We start from the raw sequence: 26,307 nt of genomic DNA on the forward strand, positions 1-26,307 counted from the left end.
GGATACCAGTACCTTCTAACCAGTCCGGAGCCACAAGGATGACTTGTGCCCGGTCGCGCTTGATCTTCTTCAGCACTCTGGGCAGAAGTGGTATAGGCGGAAAGGCATACAATAGACCGCAACTCCACTTGCGACGAAAAGCGTCTCCGAGCGAGTGCCGCCTTGGAAATTCCAACGCGCAGAACAGATGACATTGCGCGTTCTCTTCGGTGGCGAATAGATCTAACCAAGGCTCTCCCCATCCCTGAAAGAGGCCTTGCGCCACGCCCGAGCTCAGACGCCATTCGTGATCCATCATGCACCGACGGCTGAGCTCGTCCGCCCTGGCGTTCAGAGAACCGGCCAGGTGTTGAGCCACCAGGGTCACGCCCTGGCGTTCCAGCCACTGCCAGAGGCGCAGAGCCTCCTGGCAAAGGGCCCACGACCCCACCCCGCCCTGTTTGTTGCAGTATCACATGGCGGTGGTGTTGTCCGTGAACACCTGCACTACACACCCCCGGACAGAGGGGAGGAATGCTTTCAGTGCTAGACGAATCGCCCGCAACTCCAAAAGGTTGATGTGGAGCCGGGCCTCCGCCGGAGACCAGAGGCCTCTGATCTCCGCCTCTCACATGTGGCCTCCCCAGCCCTGGAGGGACGCATCCGTCACAACTACGTGCTCCGGGTGGGGAAGGGAGAGGGATCTGCCGCTGACCCAATCGTGGTCCGTGAGCCACCACTGCAGTTGTCTCGCAGTGCCCCCAGGGTTCAGGACGTGGTCGGACAGGTTGCCCTGATGCTGGGCCCACTGAAACTTCAGGTCCCACTGCAGAGCCCGCATCCGCCACCTGGCGTGATGCACCAGTAGGATGCAGGAGGCCATCAGCCCCAGAAGCCGCAGCGTCAACCTGACCGAGACCCGGGATAAAGGCTGAAAGAGTGGAATGAGAGCCTGAATATCCCGGACCCGCTGTTAGGGAGGATAAACCCGAAACTGCGCTGAGTCCAGAACCGCTCCGATGATGAGGAGCTACTGAGAGGGGCACAGGTGTGACTTCGGCACATTGAGGGAGAACCCCAGCTGGTGCAGGAGGTCTGCCGTTGTCTGGAGGTGGCCGACTACTGTTTGGGGCGAGCCCGCCTTCAACAACCAGTCGTCGAGGTAAGGGAAGACTGAAACCCCTAACCTGCGCAGATGAGCTGCGACCACCGCCATCACCTTTGTGAACACACGGGTGAGGGGGCTCGTAAGGCCGAAGGGGAGCACGATAAACTGAAAGTGCTCGTGGCCAACCGTGAACCGCAGGTAGCGCCGGTGGGCCGGCAGGACGGGGATGTGGAAATTAGCGTCCTGCAAGTCCAACGCTACCATCCAGTCTCCTGGGTCCAGGGCAGCTAAGACCTGAGCCAGTGTCAGCATTTTGAACTTCTCCTTCTGGAGGAAGCCATTGACGTTAATTAGGTCCATGATAGGGCGTAGGCCCCCTTTGCCCTTTTTGGGTACCAGAAAGTAGTGGGAGTAGCAACCACACCCTACTTCTGGCCCAGGAACGCGCTCGATGGCCCCCTTGGCCAAGAGGGCCGTAACTTCCACCTGCAGAAGCCGCAAATGATCCCCCGATACTCGGTGGTACTGCGGTGGCATGGCTGGAGGGGTCGCCTCGAAGGGGAGGGAGTAGCCCCTTCGGACGATTTGCAGCACCCACCTGTCCGACGTGACAGTGCGACAGTGGAGGAGGTGATGGCAAACCCTGCCCCCCACTGGCGTCACATGGGCCTGAAAGCACGGACTAGGAGGGTTTTGAGGCGGATGCTGCAGGGGGACATGTGGACTGACCTCGCCGTTGTCCCCGACCGCCGCCACGGCGGTTTCCACGGCCGCCAACACGTTGGGTATTACCCTGCGGAGCGTGGCTGGCAGCACATGTGGGTACACCCCTTCCATGGTCACGAAAGGAGCTGGCTCGGGAGGCCCAAGGACTTAGCCGTAGCCCTGGAGTCCTTAAAGCGCATGGTCTGCCTTGTCGCCAAAAAGGCGACGGCCATCAAACGGCATGTCCATGAGTGTATTCTGGACATCAGCCGAGAAGTTGGCGGACCTCAACCAGGCGTGGCGGCGAATCGCCACCGTCGTTGCCATCGCTCTGCCCAGAGAGTCGGTGGTATTTAGTCCACACTGGATCGAATAACGTGCCGCATCTCGGCCTTCCACAAGGGCTTGGCCGAATTTAGCCCGTACCTCCAACGGGCATTCTGGCAGCACGTCCGCATCCCACAGAGAGTGGGTGTAACGGCCCAAGAGGCACGCGGTGTTGGAAGACCGCAGTCCCAGACTCAGGGAAGAGAATACCTTCTTGCCGTATTTGTGAGAAGTTGGCCTGATATATGATGCTCACTAGTTCTAGTGATCACCTTGTATCAGTCCAAACAACCCTTATGGTGATTGGTTGTAAGTCAACCTTATAGACCAGCTATCCTAATGGTAGCATGGACAAAGCAGTCGTAGGCTAAACTCTTTTGGCATGTGAAGCCAGCTGTTTTACCACAATATAACCCCTTGAATACCAAGTGAAAGGACACCACACAGGTTATGAAAATAAACAGTATATTTATTAATAACAACACCTCTGAACTATTTATGAGGTCAGAGGGCTAAGCACATGACAATCTCTTACGAAAAATACTACAAGTTGCACAAAATTACAATGGTGAAAAAAGCGTCTGGTGCGGACTAGGAGAGTCCGGGGTGCCCCTCTTTTGGAAGGGAGCAAGGGCCAATCTGGAGCAACCAGATCAGCAGTGAAAATTCAAGGAGTCATCGTCTAGGAGGCCACTAGCCAGCCGGCAAGTGACCAGACAACGCGTCGAGCAGCAACAAAGCAGAAGGGCCCCACGCAGATCTCGTGGATGCTGGAGGGCTGATCTTCGGTGCAGGGGCTGTTCGGGGTTGGCGCTTCTCAGTCCCCAAAGCACTTGGTCGAGTTTACCTCGGGAGTCGTGCTGGAAGCGAAGTGCAGGTTCGTTCAAGATGGCCGGTCCCACATGTCTCGTCGCACCCACGGGTCTCAGCTTTGCTGCAGATGTAGGTAGAGGTCGGAGAGGTCTGGGAATCCGGGTCTCGTCGGGCTCTGAAGTCTGGATCCTCGAGGGAAGACGACAAAGTGAAGCTGCTGGACGCTTGATGGTGCCTGCAGTTGCAGGGTGGACACTCCTTGTCCACAAGGGAGATTCTTCAGTCTTCTGTGGAGCAGAACGTCGAAGGCCAGAGTTTCTTCTTGTTGAATAGTTCAGGATAATCTAATTTGGAATGGGACCAGCTCCTACCTTTATTCTCCTAAAGGGGGCTGCACTACTGACTAGGTCCCTCCCCTGGGTGGGACCGGAGGGTATGGGGCCGGGCGCGGCGCCTGCGACTCCGACAGAGCCGCGTGGGTGGTGTCACCTGAACCTCCGGCCGTGTCGAGCGAGCATCAGGGGGCGTCGGAAGAGCGATGACGTCTCTTCGACTTCTTGTGCTTACCGGACGACTTCGACCCAGAGGAGTGATGTCTGTGAGAAGTTGGCCTGATATGATGCTCACTAATTCTAGTGATCACCTTGTATCAGTCCAAACAACCCCTTATGGTGATTGGTTGTAAGTCAACCTGATAGACCAGCTATCCTAGTAGCGTGGACAAAAGCAGTCTTTAGGCTAAACTCTTTTGGCATGTGAAGCCAGCAGTTTTACCACAATATAACCCCTTGAATATCACATGAAAGGACACCACACAGGTTGTTATGAAAATAAATGGGTCAGGCTCATCCCCTCCGTCACACTTTAAGAAGGAAGTAAAAGCTATTCTCATGGCCAAATACACTTGATCTATTAACATGAATCTGCAAAGTCTCTGCACCGATCTGTATTCTTCTCCTCGACCTCTACGACTATGTCTTTTTCCTGTGTTATTCTGATTGATCCCTACGACCATGTGCTTTAACTGTATTATTGATTCACTTACCTGACCATCTACATGTAGTATTGATGTACCTGTGCTTTTAAGTTCCCTCACGTACCTACCCATCCCACTTACTACCTATAATGTCCATATACTTAAGGACCTGTTACTCATTCTTTTGTTGGTATTCCCTACTTTGTAAAGCGCTCTGATATCTGCAAAGATCTTGTTCGCGCTATATAAAACTTTCAAAATAAATAAATAAAAAAATGATACATTTATTAATAACAACACCTCTGAACTCTTTATGAGGTCAGAGGGCTAAGCACATGACAATACTACAAAAGAAATACGAGTTCGCACAATATCTATACAAGTGCCTTAGGGGCACGACAAACCATATACTCAAAACAATGGAATGCGAGGAAGGAAAATACTGTAAGGAGATCCAGAGGCTGGAGGATCGGTGGGACTACGCTACAAACTAGGCAAGTAAGGAGCAGGAGGCCCACGGGACTCACGTGCAGAGTGGAAACTCTCACACGGGATGCGTACCAACGTCTATGGATGCTACAGTTTACAAAGTTACGGATTCCGGATGAACCCGGCTGGATGGAGGGAAAACAACAGTGGACCTGGACACTAGAATAGTGGACTCAGATTTCAGCACCTAGAAGCTTTAGTTACCTAACCCACAGGCTGCGGGTGCATAGGGCTGAAGTTGCGTCGGATTTGCTGTGTTGATCCCGGTGATGCCTGAAACAAGAAGTTGCTGGCAGGCAGCCAGATGTAGGAGTCCGGTGGTTCCAAGGATGGAACTAGGAAGAAGGAAGTCCTGAAAAGGAAGGGGACAGAGTCTTGGTCACTAGCCAGTGACGGTGCTGGAACCAGGAGGGAACCAGATGCTGTTGCCGCGTTCAGATGAAGGAAGGGTCGCTTCTCTCTGTAGCTGCGCGGACCGGGACCTGTTCTTCACGACCAGGCTGGAGGCACGAGCTGTCCCACGTAGTCTGCTGCTGTTGGCGGTGTCGGATCGTCGATCTGGACAACAGGCCTTGGCTAATGCAAGCCACGCGGTGGAACAAAGATGGCGTCTGGTGTGGACCAGGAGGGTCCGGGGTGCTTCTCTTTTACAAGGAAGCAAGGGCCAGTCTGGGGGACCAGACTAGCAGTGTCGAAATCTTCGGGTCGTCGTCTCAGAGGTCACTAGCCAGCCGGCAAGTGACCAGACAACAGGAAGGGCAGCAACCAGGCAAAAAGGCCCCACGCAGATCACGGGGATGATGGGGGGCTGATCTTTGGTGCAGGAGCTACGTCGGTGTGGGGCTTCTCAGTCCCCAATGCACTCACTCAAGGAACCCTCAGGGGTCGTGCTGGAAGCGCTGTGCAGGTTTCTTCAAGATGGCAGTCTCCACGTTACTCGTCGCACCCACGGGTCCCAGCTGTGCTGTGGATGTGGGTAGAGGTCAGAGAGGTCTGGAGGTCCGGGTCTTGTCGAGCTGGGTCGACGGATTCCGGGATGGAAGGACTTTGCAGCAAACCGCACAGGAGCTTGATGGTGCCTGCAAAGCAGGATGGTCACTCCCTGACCATTGGGGAGATTCTTCAGTCTTCCGATGTCCAGGAGGTCGAAGGTCATGAGTTCTTCGTGGAAGTTGTCAAGATTAATCTAACTTGGAATGGGACCAGCTCCTACCTTTATTCAGCTAAAGAGGGCTGCACTACGACTAGGTCCCTCCCCTGGGTGGGACCAGGAAGGGGGGTGGTTACACCCCCTATCCTTTGTCCAGTGTCCCGCCAGAGCTGGGGCTGGAGTGCCCCAGCAACTGGTTGGAACCGGTGTATGCACAGGGCACCTTGTTTGCCCCAGGCATGTCTCATTCCTTTCAGCCTTGGCCTACCTAATCCCAAGGCAGGAAACCCTTTGTCTGAGTCTCCCTTGCTGGAAGGACTCCCAGCAGCAGGAGGTCAGACTTGTGTCTGTGGTGGCAGCATCCATTTTGTGATGCTGAGGCCCGAGTTAACTTTAAACGGGGTTTACAGTTACATACATGTCGTGTCCCTCTAGAAGGATGGAATGCTAACCCCGTCGCCAGAATTGGCGAGGGGTTAGTATTCCAATTTGTATGACACCTTGCTCGACATGTTTTGATAATGCTATGCCAAAGTTAGCATTTAACCGCGAGGATTATAATGCACTTAAGAGTATATGGTATAGCGTTATCATGGAACAGCTATAAGGACTTGGTTCCGCAAATGGGCTCAGCTCATGCCAGAGCACCATCTCACATACTTCCAAGCACTCTGCCTTCAGGATTGATAAGGCCTGCCATAGGAGTGACTGATAGGAATATATGTGTCCATTTCAGGGTTAGATATAGGAATACTATATCTAAAGCAAAGGGTGGTTACACCACCTTGCCCCAGCTGTCATGCAGCCAGTTGTGTCAGATTTGGGTGGCCAGCCAGGGGTGGCATAATACATGCTGCAGCCCCTGGTAGGTCCTGGGTACACCTATGCCCTGGATACGTAAGGTATACTGTACAGGGACTGATAAGGTGGCCCAGTACCAATTGGTAAATGCACCTAGGGTACATGGTTGTAATTTAGAGAGAGAACAGCTAGGCTGTGGGTCTGATTAGCAGGCCCACAGCCAGGGAAAGTCGTAAACCAGTGAAGCAAAAAGCAAAAATCTGGGGTGGCCATGGGATTGCAGACCCCACTCTCCTACAATGTCGACTCCCGGAGCTATGATGGCTCCGCTCCCGCAAACGGTCCCTCGACCTCCGTTCGGACCGGGACCTCTCACGGCACGGGGCCGACTGTCGGAGCTCGAGCCGCTTACGGGACCGCTCCCGCCTAGCCTTCGAAGTCAGGGCCCCACAGTCGGAACAGGTCTTGTCGTCGTGATCGACGCAGAGGCAGTGGAGACACCGACGGTAAGGGTCGGTGACCGACATCAGCCGGTCGGAATCATCACAGGGTTTAAAACCTGGCATCCCTACCGGCACTGTTCGGAGTCGAAGACTTCGAAAAAGAATGATCAAAAGAGTTTAGTCAAAAAGTGACTAAGGTACCACTTTTTCCAGATCTGCGCTGCTGGCGCGGAAAAAAGAATAACTGCCGTCAGCACGCGGAGGCGGCGTCTAAGTACTCAGACGACGTCATCACGGCGCCGACGATGGACGCGGAGCCGCAGACAACGCCTACCGACGTGCAAGGGTACTGCTACGCAAAAAATTTCCAGATCCAGTCTGACGCTTGGGGATATTCTACGGTAAGGAATCTATCACTAACGTGTCTCTTTCAGATGTCTATCTCCATCGTCGAATGGCCTTTGACGGCAATGTGTTCCTCAACGTCAACTTCTGTCGACTTACTCCACTCAACGAAGATCGGCTTCTCGACATTGACCAATCTCGTCGTCGATCTCCTACCTCTCAGCGACGGGGGTCTGTATCCCTTTACGTAGACAGCCGTCTCAACGTTGCTCAGGTGGTTCTAGACGTAGAGTGTCAACGTTTACGCGACGTCGAGCCAGTCAATGATGGCAAGAATGTTGGCGCCATACCCCCTCTCGACGTCGAATGCCCCGACCGGAACCAAAAGCGATTTCTGCCTGAAGATTACCTCTCAGAACTCCCAATCCACTGGAGGTTGAGGGAAGAGCTCTGGTGGAAGAGTTACCTTCCATTCTCTCCGAGGTCCCACTGGCTACTTGCTGTTTTCTCCTCTCTTCCCTGTAGGCAAATCTTCTCCCAGTCATACAGTGTACGTCTGGAGAAGGTTTTGCAGATTTCACAGGAGGCAGGAAGGTGAGAGGATAAATAATGCAGACCTCGTGTGGGTCCGTTTTAGCTTTTTTTTCTGCCACATCTAGACCATTTGTCGAAAAGGCATGGCATTTAATTAGGAAAAAAACCTCTTTCCTATCAGAAAAATACTTTCCTCCAGACAAAGACAAAAGACGTTGAGTGAAGCAAAAAACTGAACTTTGAAGTGCTAAATAGAAGAAAAAAAACTAAAACGGTCAAGCTGAATGCTCCAAGGGTCCTGTCAGAAAGAGCCACAAAACGTAAGTAGTGACAGCCTGGGAAAGGGAAAGAGTTACGTTGGGAAAAGCCAGGTCTTCATGGCTTTCCGGAAGGCTAGATGATCTTGGAGCCCTCCGATACCAATAGGTAGAGAGTTCCATAGTTTGGCAGCCAGAACTTTAAAAGAATGACCACCCGCTCTGGCTCTTAAAACTCTGGGGGTGTTCACCAGCCCTTGGTCAGCTGACCGTAGGCACCGGTTCAGGACATAAGATTTTAACACGTCTGAAAGGACTGGGGGGGATTGTTTAGTCAAAGGTTTGCGGGCAATGCATAGAGTCTTAAATTGAATTATTTTCTCCACCTGTAGCCAGTGTAATTTGGGTAGAGACCTAGACATGGAGCAGGTTTTCAGAAGCGCCAGTAAAGTACGAGCTGCTCCATTTTGTAATCTCTGCAGGCGCTGGATGCAGGATTTGTTGGCACCTAGATGAGGGAATTCCCATAATCCAATCTGGATAAGATTGTGGCCTGTACGATAGTCTGCCGGACTTTGGGCTCAAAAAAGGCCAATAGAGGTTTTAGCCCTCTCAGGAGCCCAAAGCATATCCCTGCGACTACTTTGAATTGGGTGTCAAAAGACAGACCTCTATCCATCCAGAAGCCCAAGTTCTTTGCGGCCTCCTTCGTCAAAGGAGCTGGTTTTAGTTGGTCTGACCACCATTGCCCTGACCACATATCGCTATCTCTGCCAAACAGCAGAATTTCAGACTTACTGGCGTTTAGCTGCAAACAATTTGTCGTCAACTGTTGGAAAACGAGGCAGCATCTGTGAGGCCTGTACAAATAACATGACACATTTGTCCATCACTGGGAACCAAACAAACTAGGGCAGCGCCTGACTCGGAGGGTAGCGTTGCAGAGCAGTCTGAGGCTTATTGAAGGGAGGTGGTGTGGGCTAGTAATCATCATTTGCAGGTGTGCAAAAAAAACACTCAATTGATTGTCCAGTCTGTACTTTGCTTTCTAAAAGTAAGAGTACATTTATTAAACACACACACTACTCAATACTATGCACCAATTTACAAATATACATAAGCTGTTGGAATTACTTTGTGACATTGCGTAACATCTTCACCACTCCGGCAGGGTGTGGGGTAAAGCACCTCCACTCCCATGTATGCACATTTTCTTGCCCCCCCCCACCCCAATGCAATTGGTTGAACATAACCTGGAGCGAGGGCCCTGCGCATTGGCACCATCCCAGTGCCCCACTCCCCCCCCCCAATTACCCCAACAAACATTAAACAGGGGTACACCTGCCTTGGTGACACATGACCCTGACTGAGCATCTCCTACGACCATTAAGTATGCACCTCTACATCTTAAGGGCTAACAGTGTGGGTTGCTCCTCACCCAACAGCAGCAGCAAGAATACATGTTTAAGCACCACTTTAGAATGATCATACCCGTAACATTTGGGTATCATTAAAAAATGCATTGTAATTACAGCCCCTAAAGGCATCATAGATGATCACAAGATTATGCATATAAAGCCAGACACCCTAGCAGGAATGTCTAACATAACCCCACTTTGCGTATGCCATCACCTTACACCAGTACTTCACATTACACGTGACCTTCAATCCCTTTAACCCCTTCGCTGCGGCGGCTATTCCGCCGCAGCGCTAAGGGGGCGGGGCGGCGGTCCCGTGCTCGTGACGGAACCACTCCGTCACGGAATGCGGATGGAGCTGTGCTTGTGACGGAACGGTTCCGTCACGGCCCCGCCTGCTCAATAGAACGCGCCGCGCAGGCGCGAAATCAGCGCCGCGCAGGCGCGGCGGCGGGGCCGTGACGGAACCGCTCCGTCACCAGCACAGCCCACCCGAGTTCCGTCACAAGCATGGGAGGGGTTAAAGGAAATAACCATTAGTAAAAGCATTTCTGGTGCAATTACACCTCTTCACCTGCAGGGGGTGCCTTCTTCCAGACACACCCACGCAACCCTTCAATCCTTGAGGCAATTATGCAAACACCCTCCGCTGAAGAACAAAAGTTCCAGCCGAGAAGGTGATAATTGTGGGCTGAGCCCTTGAGGGGTTATTCCTTTGAAATATTTAGGAAACTTAGGGTGACGTTTCTCTTTGTGCAGGGGGGGGAGGCTGCGCTTCTCCAGCAGCTCCCCTCAGCACCTTTTCACCAATGAGGGTGACCCCCCTCCTCTGGGGAGCTAACAAGCACCAAAACGTCAGGCTTCCACATGCCTGGCAAGGCATTATGGGGCGATTGTGCTCCTCCTCTTGAATATTGTATGAGCGGCTCTCCCACTGCGCCGGGGAGAGCCGCGCTGGTGGTGCTGGCGGCATCGCCTACTCTTCCCCCTTCGGTAGGGGGCCCGGTCCCACCTGGACCCCTAGATGTTGGTAGGCGGCTCCTCTTGATAAGGTTCGGGATCCCGGTCACACCCGGGACCCCCGCATGCCGTCTTCGTTTGAGGGCATCCCGGCGAGCCCACCCCCGCCGGCTCCCCGTGCGGCCAGCACTCCTCTGTGCTGCGCCGGGAGCGGGCAGTCCTATTCGGGGTGGGGGAGGGTGTGGGGCAGCACCCCCCCCCCCCCCCCATCCTGGCACCTCGGGCTGGGGGATGGGGTCCCGGGACCCTCCTCCTCTAGATGGGGTTGAGCGACCGCACGCCGCATCGCCATTTTCGTTGGGGGCCAGGGTGGGCTCTGGCACCCCTGAAGGGCACCTTCATGGGGAGCGCGACGGCGCTCCCCGGCTTTACTTCTCAGCCCCCGGGACCTGACCCACCCCGGGGGCATCTCTGAGACCGGCGGCGGAGCCACGCGCCGTTCATCGTCGGTGTCTTCTTAGGGGTCAGAGGTCGCCTACCTTCCGGGGGCCATATCTCAGCCCCTGGGGATCTGATCTGCCTCATTTTCGCGTCTTCTCGCTCCTGGTGGCGCCCCGTAGCCACTGGGAGCACTCTCCTTCGCCTTCGGGGTCTCCAAGAGGGTGCCATTCCGCAGGGAGTGGTCTTCACTGGCACCCTGCGCCTCTTCTCCCTGCGCAGAGGGCCCGGCTTCGGCACATCGGTCCTGGGCGCTTCTTCTGGTGCCGTTAGGGGCCTGGGTGACAGTCAGGGGGTCTCTCCTTCCAACTGGCCATTGCCAGGCTACAGCACCTTCCGCAGACCACACCCCAGAGAGAGCTTCTCTTCCTATGCAAGGACTTTTTAAAAGTTGAGTAGGGGGCTGGCAGGAAGTCTCTGTGTGTCCTATCAAACAGTGACATCACTTCCCTGCCCCTGCTCCCTCCTTGTCCAGCCTCTGAGTTTGTTCGAAATGGTGTCGTCCAGTGTCTCTGGCCACATGGCCTCTGAAACCCAACTCCTTCCCCCCTCACTGCAGTTCAGCTTGGTGCCTGGCACCCAGCGACAGCAGTTGATGGATTGGCTTGTAGCTCCACCTATCTTTTCTCCTTGGAGGGAAGATCTTCGCTCTGGGAAGAAAGGTAGTTAATCTAACCTGCCAGGGCCAGACCCCAGCCAGGGATTCCGAGAAATATGACATCTCTGGATGACCCAAAAGCAGTACAAATATGACTTTGGACTCTGCAAAATACTTATTTTCACATCTGCTACACAGGACTTTAGTGCATGTTTTGAATCTGTAGGCCTTGCGAAAGTTACTCTAGCCATGGGTTCCAACTCTCCATAAGGGAATAATGTAGTGAAAAACACAGTAAAACACACTGACTTTCCCTGGCATGTTTCTTTCCAGTGCATAAAGATTATTCCAGGTCACCACCCAGTTCTGCATAGGTTCTGCCACACTATTCAGTTTGTACCTGCTCCTGGACTGCGCACGCTAGGAATCTCTCCTGTGCAGCCCCTACAAGTGTGCACACGCATGTACACGTGTCTGCATGTAACGAGCGCGGTTGCCCCATACTCCAGAGCTGCTGCGCAGTGGCCTAGTCAAGCCAGGGGGACACCAGTAAAATCTCCATGTAGTCTCCTTCATTATGAGTTCACTGTGGGTGAGTCCTAGATTATGAGGCTCCCCACAGTAAAAGCTCAACAATTAGGTGCTCAAAAAGCAAAAAGAATCCAGGCGGCCAGAGTGTCAGAACCACCTTCTAACATCAACCAATTGGCGACCGCCAGTAAATCCTCCTTAAATTTAATAAGATTTTGTTTACATTTCTTGGAGATGGCGATAACTAATTGGGTGTCATCGGCATAAGAAGTCAACGACAACCCTCTGCTTTTTGCTACCGCTGCTAAGGGTTGTATATAGATGTTAAAAAGAACAGGGCTCAGTTTCGATCCTTTTGGGACCCCATGTCTGATGGCCGACTCCTGGAAATAATAGGGTGGTACTGTGACCTGAAAAGTTCTGCCCACTAGAAAGGAGCGAAACCAGGCCAGAGCCGAGGCCTTAATCCCTATCTCCTGTAGCCTGCACAGTAGTATTTCATGCGAGACAGTGTCGAAAGCAGCACTTAAACCTAAGAGAATTAAAGCCGCAGAATTTCCATCATCTAAATTCCTACGGATTTCCTCCGTCACTGCCAGCAGAGCCGACTCAGTGCTGTGACAGGCTCTGAAACCATTTTGAGAGGAGGCCAAGATGGCGTTTTCCTCAACAAACTTTGTCAGAATAGTATTGACATAGGATTCAGTGACCTTGGCTAGAAAAGAGAGCTGAGAAATGGGGCGATTGTTACCCAAATATTGGCCTGGAGTCAGTCATTGAGTATGTGTCCCTGCCCGGTAGGAGTATGTACACCTAATGTATTCACACTACCCTCCAATAAGCCTAACTGTTCAGCCCAACTACCACCAAATTGAGTATAAGGTATTATCTACTTAAACCTGTGCCATACCTTTGGGGACTCACTGGATTCTTCACTATATATTTTTTTGGTATAGTATATACAGAACCAGCTTACTACACTTTACCCTTCTAGTGCCCGAGTGCTTTGATGGTTCAATTTCCCATGTGTTTGCAACGTCTAGTGTAAGAGATATTTGTCTCAATTGCCGTTTTCTGTGTGGCTTGCTGACACCATCTTGCTTAAGCTGTGATGTATAAAAAACCTGAAATAAACACTCTACCATTCTGTATTTGTGCATCAAGTACAGGTGTGCCAGAGTCTCTTCATAAGAAGATCCAGATCTGTCCCATTTTTCTAATCCCATTCAAAAAATGCTTTAGCTTCACACTTGAATGGTGTTACTCAATAACTGCAGATCAGTAGCAAAAGCAGTTCGTAACAATTGCCATACAAGGGAAAGAGCTCCCAGACAGTAGCAAACAAAACAGTTTGATGACTGCAGCTGTTACTGTACTTGTGTACACCTTAATCTTGCACCAACCTCAGCCAAGTAACATATGAAAAATAAGGCTAAAGTAGCACAGTTGAGCTTGAAGGGAAAGACCGTACAACAAGACATTCTCCCTGGATTTGGCATGTATGTGCACTCACTTTGAAACTAAGCTATTTTGCTTGCGTGGCCCCATTTCAGCTAGAGGGTACGCATTGGGCCCAGAGAAGTAGTAAAGTAGATCTAGTGAGAACACAGACTGTGCACAATACTTGCTGTGTTAGGTCTAGGATGAAAGCGAAAAGTACTTGGCACCAGACATACAATTCTAAAGATCAAATAATCAATCTTCTCTACGAACAACAAAAGCCACGTGGCCAGAGGTTCTAATAAACTCACCAGTTTAACAGCTTCTTGAGCTGCTTCTTTCGTGCAAAAAGTGACAAAAGCATATCCCCTATTTAGACCAGTCAGAGGGTCCATCATTAAACGTAGGTCCCATATCGGTCCAGCCTTTTCAAATAATGGCACAAGTTCATCCTCAAAGAGATCTCGTGGAATTTTCCCAACAAATATCTAAAAATGTTCAAATAAAAAAATGTTAAGATGATTTTTAAGCATAGTAGTCACCAGCTCAATTTTATGAAATAATTGAAACTACCCTTACCTCTGTACCAACAGAAGGCTGATGTGCTGAATGCACAGAGACGGGAGGAGGCCCACCATACTTTCTCTGACCCGTGGTAACATCAAGCGTATACCCAGTCCTTCCTAAAAGTGCCTTTAAATAAAAGAACAATTTTTAAGTCAGTGCACCAGTAAATTGGTCAATGGAATGTTTAAATTGAGCCCTGGGGAACAAAAAACAAGCTGTCCTTGATATAGATAACTTATAAAATATATAAAAAGCAACTCCATAGTTGTAGCAGCCAATAGCCTTGTTTTTTGATATAGACATTTAAAAATGCTGTTCAGATTAATTACATGCATAAATGCGGTTTATCATTTTAAACCTTGCAAAATAGGATCGCTATTTGTGCAGAAAGTACACAGGGGATACAGTTTAATGTGACAAACATATTGAAGAGGAGGTGTACCTTTCAGATGCAAAACAGTACCTCATGTTTTATGTAAGAAATTCCTGGAAGGTAAATGACACACCAAATAGCAATAAGTTAAAGAGCAATACTTGGGGGAGGGGAGTATGGAGATTGAAGCCAAAGCTCACACAGTGCAAATAAAATAATTGGTAAAAATATGTCTTGCAGACAGCTTTGTAAACAAGCTGAACCTAAAGTAACAATCAACTATACCGAGTCTAGCAGTAGTTAAACCAAACCCTAAGAACAAAATGGACTTCTTGCTTGCTAATAACTGTGGCACCATTTGAAGAACTTCAGCAAAATGTAGTAGACTGTTGATCAGTCCAACAAAGGGGTTCAATTTAGAATTGTATGCAGTATAGTTGGGTGGGTGTACGAAAATACTTCTTTTTGTATGACATGCCCTGACAATGGAAACAGAAGAATTACATTTTCACTGTAGCTAGGATGGTGGCCCTATTGGCTAACAGTTTCACTAACCAATACGCTAAGTGCTAACTCCCATTAGGAGCCACCAGAGAGATTACTCCAAGGTAGCAAAATAATTGTTTCAGTAAACCAGACTTGCTGTGAAGATCAGATTTAAAGTTGCATTGACAGAGATGATTTTTAGAAAGTCACCACTTTCTTGCTCAAACCTTCAGTAGCCTTTCCTGTTTAGAGTAGGGATTGTACTGGATTTGATGTGGATTATAATGATTCCGTGCAGACCCAGCCGAGTGAGTCATGACAGACAGATGACAATGTTGACTTGCTTGTTGATACGAAGATACCTTTAAGAGTCAATCTTCTAGATATGGCTAGACAATGATTTCCTTTTTAGGTCTCGCCTGTCGATGCGCATGCGCATCGAGCTTGCGAGACTATGGGGGCTTATCCACTCTTTGTCCAACTTGCAAGGAATCGTGGCGATTCCTTGCAGTGCCCGTGACTTTTAAGCTCAATGCGCATGCGCATTGAGCTTAAAAGCGCGTGCACATGCCCCCAGCCGCCTGCCTTGCCTACTCTCCCGCCCCCTCACTTCTTGATTGCACGGCCGCTAGGCCGTGCCTCCCCTACTCTCCTCCCCCCTCCTCCTCCTACTCTCCTCCCCTGTCTGCCTGCCGTGTCGCACCTCTCCCCTCTCTCCCCTGCCCGCCGTGCTCTCCCCTCCTCTCCTTTCCCACGCTCGCCTCCTGAAAGTCGTCTTCGTTTTGTCTCACCGCTCTCCGTTTACTTTCCTGCCTCCCCCTCTTTCACCCCTTTCTATTTTATATCCCCAATTTTCTCCTTTTTAGTTTTTATTTATTCCACTTCCCCAGCAGCACCGCACACACGCCCCTCCCCCGCTGTCCCCTGGAGCATCGCGCAGACACCCGCTCCCTCCCCCGGTGACATGTCTCTCGCTGCCTCTGTTTGTGTTGGTGCAGCGAGAAATGTTCTGTCACAATCCCGTCCGTCAAATCCGGCTTCGTATCCTCACTCACAATGTCACGGGCACCGCGGCCTGTGCCCTCACACCTCCGACGACCACTCGGTGCAAATACGGACTCTCTCCCTCAGTACTGCGTCATCAGTGCCTCCCACGGCGACCCCCTCTTCCAACAGACCACCCTCCCAGACCAGCAGCCCTCCTCTCCCTTTCACCCCACAGAAACCGTGCCCGCACTCATGACGTACACGCCGTCCTTTCCTACCCACACACCTGCACTCACACTGCCTCTCATCTTCTGCATCTCACAGCGACAGTCTCTCCTATCCCAGGCGTCCCACGCTGAGTCTATTTCAACTCCGGCTTCCCACAATGACCGTTTCTCCCGCCTCATTGACAGTCTCTCGTTTCCAGTGTCTCTATCTCCTGCATCCCACACTGACAGTCTCTCTCGTATCCTGCACGCCACACTGACAATCTCTCTCATTTGCTGCACCCACCCTACATGACAGTCTCCCACGCCTCGTACACCCAGCAATTACAATATCTTACGTCCCCTGCACGCCACACCGACGGTCTCTCTCGCCTCCTGCACTCCATACTGACAAGTCTCTCTCTCATCCTGCACGCCACACTGACGGTCTCTCTCGCCTCCTGCACTCCACACTGACAAGTCTCTCTCGAATCCTGCACGCCACACTGACGCTCTCTCTCATTCCTATACTCCACACTGACAGTCTCTCTCGAATACTGCATGCCACACTGACGCTCTCTCATTCCTATACTCCACACTGACAGTCTCTCTCGAATACTGCACGCCACACTGACGCTCTCTCTCATTCCTATACTCCACACTGACAGTCTCTCTCGAATCCTGCACTCCACACTGACGGTCTTTCTCGCCTCCTGGATCTTAGGCTGGCAGTCCCTCTCATCTCCAGCATTCTACAGTGACACTCCTCTTTCATCCTGCATGTCTCAGCTGCCTTTTAAATCATCTACGCTCCGCGCTCCACCAGACAAAGGCACCACGAAGCTTTGCTGAGCGGCTATAACTGTCAATGCCTAGAGCGTGGAAACAAATGTCTGGAGCTCGTGTTACAAACACCCTACAGTTGTAGCTAACATGGCATAGCCTCGGGCAACTAATGGTATAATATTGTGCTCTCCATAGCTACACAGTCCTGGACGGCTGCATTGCCCATTGTTGCTCCACCGGGGCAAGAGCTGTGCCACCCTTTGAAGATCCCCGCTGGCTTTGTAAATAAGCCCCGTCTGGGTTATATATATGCCATTTGGCTATCATTAACATCGAGCAGAAGACCTTTCTGTGCCTCCCCTACTCTCCTCCCCCCTCCTCCTCCTACTCTCCTCCCCTGCCTGCCGTGTCGCACCTCTCCCCTCTCCGCCCCACCCCTGCCCGCCGTGCTCTCCCCTCCTCTCCTTTCCCGCGCTCGCCTCCTGAAAGTCGTCTTCGTTTTGTCTCACCGCTCTCCGTTTACTTTCCTGCCTCCCCCTCTTTCACCCCTTTCTATTTAATATCCCCAATTTTCTACTTTTTAGTTTTATTTATTCCAGTTCGTGTGTCACCTCTTTCTTCCTTTGCCCATCCAACCTCCGTTTTTGTTCTGCCTTTGTCCCTGCTCAGCAGCCCCGCATGCCTTCCCCAGCAGCACCGCACACACGCCCCTCCCCCGCTGTCCCCGGAGCAGCACGCAGACACCCGCCCCCTCCCCCGGTGACATGTCTCTCGCTGCCTCTGTTTGTGTTGGTGCAGCGAGAAATGTTCTGTCACAATCCCGGGAAATATCACCACCTCCGGGGATTATTTATTAACAAGCGGGCTCCTGCCCCGCCTCTCTCCTCATTCGATCTCTCTCATTCGGCTTCTTCTGCTGCTCTCCCCTCCTCTCCTTTCCCACGCTCGCCTGGGAGCCCTAATGAAATGTATTGACGCGGGGGCTTAAAAAGTTTGAAGACTAGGGCTCTAGGGCCTATTGGCTTAGCCTGTGGCCAATGTTAAGCTCCAAACTCCTACGAAAGGTGATGTCACCCATCAAATACAGGTAGCCCCGCCCACACTCCACAAACACCCTCTGCCTAACAGCTGAACAAAGCCACACTTGCGTCGAAGTGGAAAGTCCCCGACGATCTCTGTTCGATCTTTAGTCTGCTTTGCTTTCACTTTCTTTTAAGACAGTAAAGTTAGCATTTCCAGGAAAGGAAGGACACCCACGCGCAGTACATGTGAATGCCCTCACCCTCACTCACCCTCAACCCCTCACCCTCAACCCCTCACCCTCAAACCCTCACTCACCCTCACCCTCACTCACCCTCACCCTCACTCCCCCTCACTCACCCTCAACCCCTCACTCACCCTCACTCACCCTCACCCTCACTCACCCTCACCCTCACTCACCCTCACCCACCCTCAACCCCTCACCCTCACTCATACTCACTCACCCTCAACCCCTCACCCTCACCCTCACTCATCCTCACTCACCCTCAACCCCTCACTCACCCTCACTCACCCTCACCCTCACTCACCCTCACCCTCACCCACCCTCAACCCCTCACCCTCACCCTCACTCATCCTCACTCACCCTCAACCCCTCACCCTCACTCACCCTCACCCACCCTCAACCCCTCACCCTCACTCACCCTCAACCCCTCACCCTCACTCACCCTCACCCTCACTCACCCTCACCCTCAACCCCTCACCCTCAATCACCCTCAACCCCTCACCCTCACACTCACTCACCCTCACTCACCCTCACCCTCACTCACCCTCACCCACCCTCAACACCTCATCCTCACTCACCCTCAACCCCTCACCCTCACTCACCCTCACCCTCACTCACCCTCACCCTCACTCACCCTCAACCCCTCACCCTCAATCCCTCACCCTCAATCACCCTCAACCCCTCACCCTCACTCACCCTCAACCCCTCACCCTCACTCACCCTCACCCACCCTCACCCTCACTCACCCTCAACCCCTCACCCTCACTCACCCTCACTCACCCTTACTCACCTCAACCCCTCACCCACCCTCACTCACCCTCAACCCCTCACCCTCACTCACCCTCAACCCCTCACTCACCCTCACTCACACTCACCCTCACCCACCCTCACGCTCACCCTCACCCTCACTCACCCTCAACACCTCACCCTCACACAGTGCAATAGCTCTCAGACCATTTCAGTTACAGCTTTTATAAATATTTATGGCTTTTTTTATTTGTAATTCTTTAGCATTGGCTACAGGAAACAAAAATGCTAAACATTTACAAAAAAAACCATAAACAATTCTAAAAGCACTAACTCTAATGGTGCGAGACCTATTGCATTTCCAATGCTTGTTTTTTTAAGGTGGGATGCTACAATTGCGATGCATTTGGAAAAAAGTATGCAGTACAGATTTGAGTCAGGAAGGAAATTATATGGGTAATGGTCTCTTCCTACAGTGAACTTCAAGGAATTTCTGACATTTAATGGCTATTGGAATGTGAAAGTGGGCATCTTGTAGGTCTGTTGAACATAACCAGTCTCCCTGATGAAGTTGGGCATAGATTTGGAGAAGAGCCAACATTCTGAATTTTTCTTTACAAATTCACTTGCTCGCTCTTGAGGTCCAAAATAAGTCTGAAGTATTTTTTTGGGCACTGTCTTTTTTGCCAGGAAGAAACGGTAATGCAATCCCATTCCTGTCAGGCCAGGCGGGGACCTTTTCCACCGCATGTTTTTGCAAGAGGATGGAGACTTCTTGTTGCCGTTTTTCCCGATGGTAAAACGTTGGTTTCTTGATTAAATGGTTGATTTAGAATGGTATTTTGCACCTTTTGTTTAAACCCAGATACCCTTAGCCAGGCGTGTCAGCGTAGCAAAACACTGGTATTTATTGCACGTGACGCGGTGCCTGCTGCGTCAAATGCACATTTGATGGTAGTATTGGTTACGAGTTTCCCTTCTTGTACAAGGTCATTGTCTTTGTCCTTATATTCTTGAGGTAGATGTTGAATGAGCTTTTCTAGCTCATTATAGAGGGCCCTATCGTATCTTACTAGAAGGCTTGTGTGTTAGCTATTCTCCATGAATTCGCAGCTGGAGATGCCATACGCTTACCTGACGCATCTAATAATTTAGATTCTTTGTCAGGAAGTGGTGTCACACATGACCTTTGGGAGTTTGCCCTTTTGCGTGCATTGGCAATCACTCATGAATCTAAGGGAAGTTGGCCCTTGATGTATATAGTGTCAGTGGGCGCTGCTTTGTTTTTTTGTCTACTCTGGGGTTAAGAACCCTAGCTCTAACTGGATCTTTGAACACCTCAGGAGCGAGTCTAAGAAGGCCTTGTAACATGGGTAACGAACAACAATGGAACAATAAAACCTCTATACTGACCTATCTGTCTTTACATAATAGCATTAAAGTCTATTTACAATTTCATACAGGATGCTTCAGGGTATATGAAATCATTGTTATCAACAATGGAGGAGTACCCCCTAGGGAGAAGAAACAGAAAAAATATTTTCTGTGTCTAGAGCATGAAGCTCAGGTTAGCACAATGTCCCCCAACCCCTAACAGGACAAGGCGTGTCCTTGAAGAAGACCCCTCACTCACCAACCTAGTTGGTGACATGCTTCATCATCGGGGTCCCACCCCATAGGCCGAATGCCCATAGGGTGTGCTGCGACACCTGATTACAGTGGAGCGGGTTCTTTGATTTATATGTGCAAAGTGTTAGAACAAAAAGTGTTTTAAAAGAGGGCCAAATCTACTCACAACAAGACTTTATTCTTGAGTGTTTGGACCCTCGTAAAATCCAGTGTGGCACCTATGCCTTATTAGGAAGGCTTTGGTGTCTAAAGAAGTGTACAAAATATTAAAAATAGCGTAGTGTGCTATGTGCTAAATGAAAATTAGGTCTACATGTTTCAACCATTAAGAAATTATAGGTTTTCGTCAGGACCGTGGTGTTTGAACGGGGTGGTCCGCACACGCTAAGGTGCGTCCTGCCCTCGCTCAATTAAAGACCATAAATAGTGGTCTCGGTGTAAAAAGGTGTTTTCCCTGAATCAGGAGAAAAACCTGCAAGAAAAAATGTAGAAAGGGGTGATGTTACATACCGGGGAAGACACAAGACAAAGGGTGCACACTTAACAATGATGGCGCTTAGTGGAATCACCAAAATAGGTGTCAGAATCACACCTATATTTAGGTACAGTCGCACCCGTGTTCAGTTGTCAATCACACAGCAAAGTGCTCGGTTGCAAGGCTCCTAGAGCGGGTATCTGTGCTGTTTAATCAACAACTTATTCGTGTGATGGTCTGTGGGCAGTGGTTGGCTGAGACGTTCAAAGCGGTAGACTACCAACGCATAGCCTAGATACAAATGTTAAAATATTAAAAATCGGCGTTTGTGGCAGGCAACTGAGTGAGGCTGAGTGACTATGAACTAGAAAACGGCGTCGTGGCTTAGCGGAGTGAACGCCGGTATCACCGTCATGCCGTTTTGTATGTGAAAACATTCAATCGTGCTCAACGTGGTATTGGGCACAGCTTACATTTAGAAGCGGTCACTGTCGCTTCATGGACATGAGGGTCTCCAAGACGGCAAGTTTCGCCACCTTGAAAGCGAAAGAAATATATGGGCAGATTTTGTAGTTAGTGACACCGTCACGTTATGCGATACCTATAAACGGTTTGCGACGTGGTTCACCAAGTTAGGTAAAGGATCGCAGCACTTACTTGCGACTTCTGCTCGTCAGGAAGAAAAACCTACTTGGTCATTCCTCAATGCCCCGTGGAGTGTTCTGTTCGGTCTGCAGCGCCGGGAAGTAAACTCCTGGTTGCTTCCGTGTTGGGCGGGGCGTGTGGTGGGGACGTGGCGTCAGCCAATCAGAGCCTTTCACTAGGGCGGTATCCACTGCAGGTCAAATGACGCTGTAGCTGGCGCGGAATGTTATGATTCCAAGGCAACAGTGCTGGTAAGGCGCTGCTGCGAGGAAAGAGAGGGAGGGACAGCTCTGTCGGAACTCAAAGGAATATCGTTTGAAAGTTCAGACCATCACACAAATAAGTTGTTGATTAAACAGCACAGATACCCGCTCTAGGAGCCTTGCAACCGAGCACTTTGCTGTGTGATTGACAACTGAACACGGGTGCGACTGTACCTAAATATAGGTGTGATTCTGACACCTATTTTGGTGATTCCACTAAGCGCCATCATTGTTAAGTGTGCACCCTTTGTCTTGTGTCTTCCCCGGTATGTAACCCCACCGCTTTCTAAATTTTTTCTTGCAGGTTTTTCTCATGATTCAGGGAAAACACCTTTTTACACCGAGACCACTATTTATGGTCTTTAATTGAGCGAGGGCAGGACGCACCTTAGCGTGTGCGGACCACCCCGTTCAAACACCACGGTCCTGACGAAAACCTATAATTTCTTAATGGTTGAAACATGTAGACCTAATTTTCATTTAGCACATAGCACACTACGCTATTTTTAATATTTTGTACACTTCTTTAGACACCAAAGCCTTCCTAATAAGGCATAGGTGCCACACTGGATTTTACGAGGGTCCAAACACTCAAGAATAAAGTCTTGTTTTGAGTAGATTTGGCCCTCTTTTAAAACACTTTTTGTTCTAACACTTTGCACATATAAATCAAAGAACCCGCTCCACTGTAATCAGGTGTCGCAGCATACCCTATGGGCATTCGGCCTATGGGGTGGGACCCCGATGATGAAGCATGTCACCAACTAGGTTGGTGAGTGAGGGGTCTTCTTCAAGGACACGCCTTGTCCTGTTAGGGGTTGGGGCACATTGTGCTAACCTGAGCTTCATGCTCTAGACACAGAAAAGATTTTTTCGGTTTCTTCTCCCTAGGGGGTACTCCTCCATTGTTGATAACATTTATTCCGGGGACCAGGAGTTCCTACCACACATAACTAGTGTAACCTCCCTTACTCTCTCCCTTGTTATATATATATATGAAATCATTCACTTAGACATTGAATTTATTATTTTTCATTTATTCATCATTTTAACAAGTTATTTTTTTTGTGATCATATTATCAAAATTATCGTGCAATAGTATGTCAACATGTGTACAAAAATTTAAAAATACAGGGCTAAGACTGTGCTTAGCAGGAACCCCTGAAACAATCTATATACATATACTGTCACTCATACCATCATTCATACAAACTCAGGCTCTCATACCTTCTGTCTTAACAAAACTAACACAACCTATACAATGAAGAAATAATAGTATGTCCTCTAATGGACTCCTCAGAATGTAGCTCAACCAGTGGTTTGAGTCTTCCTTTTTGTATTTTTGCACGGATTAGTGATCTTTTATAATCCTTTCCTTTCTTTCTTCAAGGTTTGATTCTATTTTGTGTGAGGGTCTCAGGTGCACGGCCTACGTACGTTTCGGTGGTATCATTGCTGTAGTTCACCTTCTTCAGGGCCAACACGAAACTGGACAACAGACAGATATATGCATTCTATTAAAACCAGGGGGTTCTCATTATGTCAATGATCTCCCTTTCAGAGAAATTATAAAGAGATTTGTCTGATGATCGACAAATGTTCTGACTATCTGTGCAGATATTAGTCCCAAATATTTGTGGTCCCCGGTGTGTCTCTGTATTCCGTATATAGACTTAGTGATGTCTCGGGCCTGCACCGTAAGTGACTGTTGTGGCACTGATTACCTGTAGCCACAGAATAAATCATCTCAAGGAGGGCGCCTCCGGCCGATGTCTCTGCCACAGACCTGGGTAGACATAAGTAGATTTTTGTGGTTGGGCAAAAGTCGCCAATAAAAAAAATCTTCTACAGGGTCTGAATGAAGTTTGACCTTATGGTATGTAACCACCCTATTGATTAGCTGGGCAAAACCCACATTGTCATCTGGTGGGGATGGTTTTGAGGGGTAGATATCGGGATCATGGTTAGATCAGGATCAGTATTATAATCATGCCATTGGTCTGGTTCCTGTGGTGAATCATCAGGAGCGATGAATATGCTACTTACCAGTATGCATCTGTTCTTGGCATGTAGGGCTGCTAACATTCATATCTTAGCATTAGATCGCCGCCTAGTGTTGGGCTCGGATGATTGCACATTGTTGTCCTGGAAGAGTCTTCGAAGTATCCTGAGATAGGTGGCTCCTCCCCTGGACTACAGTGCGCATGGGCATCGGCTCCATCCCCAGATTGTTTTTCGCCATTGTGGCAGGAGATGGAGTGAAAGTGTAAAGGATGTCCATGCTAATGAATAAATACAATAGTATATCTGCAGCTGCGACAGGCACCGGGGAGGAGGGCGGGCGATATGAATGTTAGCAGCCCTACATGCCAAGAACAGATGCATACTGGTAAGTAGCATATTCAGTTCGAGGCATGTGGGCTGCTAAATTCATATCTTAGCATAGAATACATAGCAGTCCCTCCATCAGCGGCGGTTGCCCGTGCCAGCTGCAGAAACCTGAAAAAGTGTCTTGAGAACAGCCTGTCCTACAGCTGCTTGCTGCTTGGAATGCACATCAACACAGTAGTGTTTCGTGAAGGTATGTGGTGTGACCCACGTGGCTGCTCTGCAAATATCCTCTAAAGGAATGTTCCCTAGGAAAGCCATGGATGCCCCCAGTTTGCGTGTGGAGTGCGCTCTGGGGGGTATTGTTAAAGTGCGCTTGGCTTTCTGATAACATATCTGGATGCACTTAACAATCCACCTGGCTATCCCTGCTTTAGAAATTGGGTTGCCTTTGTGTTGTGGTGCGAAGGCAACAAAGAGTTGTTTTGTCTTTCTAAAGGGTTGTGTTCTGTCTATGTAGTACATCAACGCCCTCCGTACATCTAAGGTATGGAGCATTCTTTCCGCCACCGTTTGCGGGTTTTGAAAGAATGCTGGCAAGTCAATAGTTTGATTAAGATGAAACTGTGACACCACCTTAGGAAGGAATTTAGGGTTAGTGCGTAGCACCACCCTATTTGGGTGAATTTGAATGAACGGCTCTTGTATGGTGAGCGCTTGCAGCTCACTGACACGCCTCAGAGACGTAATAGCTATCAGAAAGGCCACTTTCCACGTAAGGAATTGGAGCTCACACGAGTGCAGTGGCTCAAATGGTGGCCCCATCAGTCTGGTGAGAACGACGTTGAGGTTCCACACCGGAGCTGGTGGAGTCCTTGGGGGAATGACTCTCTTCAGACCTTCAAGGAAGGCTTTAATGGCGGGCACCCTGAAGACAGAGAGGTGCCGCCTGTTCTGAAGATAAGCCGCTATGGCTGAGAGATGTATCCTAATGGAAGTGTACGCCAGATTGCACTTGTAGAGATGTAACAGATAACAGATGATGTTGGGAATAGATGCATCTAGCGGGTTGATGTCATTGGACGTACAGTAGATGACAAAACGCTTCCACTTAGCAGCATAGCATGCTCTAGTAGTAGGTTTCCTCGCCTCCTTGATGATACTCATGCATTCTGGAGGTAGGTTAAGGTATCCAAACTCTAGGACTTCAGGAGCCAGATCGCCAGGTTGAGCTGTCGTGGATCTGGATGCTGAATGTCTCCATGGTTCTGCGTCAAAAGACTGGGTGTGAGGCGCAGTCTTTGATGCGGCACCACCGAGAGTTCGAGGAACGTGGTGTACCAAGCTTGGCGCGCCCACGTTGGAGCAACCAGGACGAGAGTCATGGAGTGCTGCCTTAGCTTTCTTGCGACCAGCGGTATTAGAGGGGCTGGCGGAAAAGCGTATGCAAATTTGCCTGACCAGTTCATCCATATCGCATTCCCCTGCGACTGTGGGTGAGGGAACCTGGCGGCAAAGAGTCGGCATTTTGCGTTCTCCTTTGTTGCGAACAGGTCTATCTCCGGATGACCCCACTTTTGGAAGAACGGGTGGAGAACAGAAGGGTGTATCTCCCACTCGTGCATCTGATGGCTGTATCTGCTGAGCAGATCCGCCATCTGATTGTCCTTGCCCGGGAGGTGTTCTGCCATGAGGAAGATGTTCCTCTGAATGGCCCACTTCCACATGCTCTGAGCCAGATGAGACAGCTGTGGCGAGTGGGTGCCTCCCTGCTTTTGAATGTAGTACATCGCGGTCATGTTGTCCGTCCGGACTAGCACGACCTTGTTGCTCAGATGTACAATGAAGGACTTGAGCGCCATGAAGATTGCCATCAGTTCCAGATAGTTGATGTGCATCTTCTGTTGCTGCGTCGTCCATAGTCCCTGCACTGTGTAAGTGAGCACATGAGCTCCCCATCCCTGGAGAGATGCGTCCGTTGTCAGGATAATCTGCGGCACAGGCTCTTGGAACAGTCGGCCCTTGCAAAGGTTGTGTGGAGTCCACCAATGCAGAGAGTCGTATGCCCGACTGGTAACCAACACTAGGTCTGTCAATTGCCCACGAGCCTGTGTCCACTGATTCGCTAAGCACTCCTGGAGCGGGCGCATATGCAACCGTGCGTGAGGGACTATGAAGA

At 50.2% G+C, this 26,307-nt stretch overlaps 1 protein-coding gene across 8 annotated transcripts in view; it reads right to left on the reverse strand.

Annotated features, from left to right (window-relative positions):
• SYNCRIP (synaptotagmin binding cytoplasmic RNA interacting protein) overlaps positions 1-26,307 on the reverse strand; it is a 682,339-nt gene that overhangs the window by 354,094 nt on the left and 301,938 nt on the right. For all 8 annotated transcript variants that reach the window (XM_078648172.1, XM_078648171.1, XM_078648170.1 and 5 more), the window contains 2 exons: positions 13,952-14,065; positions 13,684-13,860 (listed from right to left, as the gene is read on the reverse strand). In XM_078648172.1, coding sequence (XP_078504298.1) covers positions 13,684-13,860; positions 13,952-14,065 — 291 coding nt within the window. The remainder of the gene's footprint in view (positions 1-13,683; positions 13,861-13,951; positions 14,066-26,307) is intronic.

Source organism: Lissotriton helveticus, chromosome 6 (genome assembly GCF_964261635.1).
Source record: "Lissotriton helveticus chromosome 6, aLisHel1.1, whole genome shotgun sequence".
Lineage (NCBI taxonomy): Eukaryota > Metazoa > Chordata > Amphibia > Caudata > Salamandridae > Lissotriton > Lissotriton helveticus.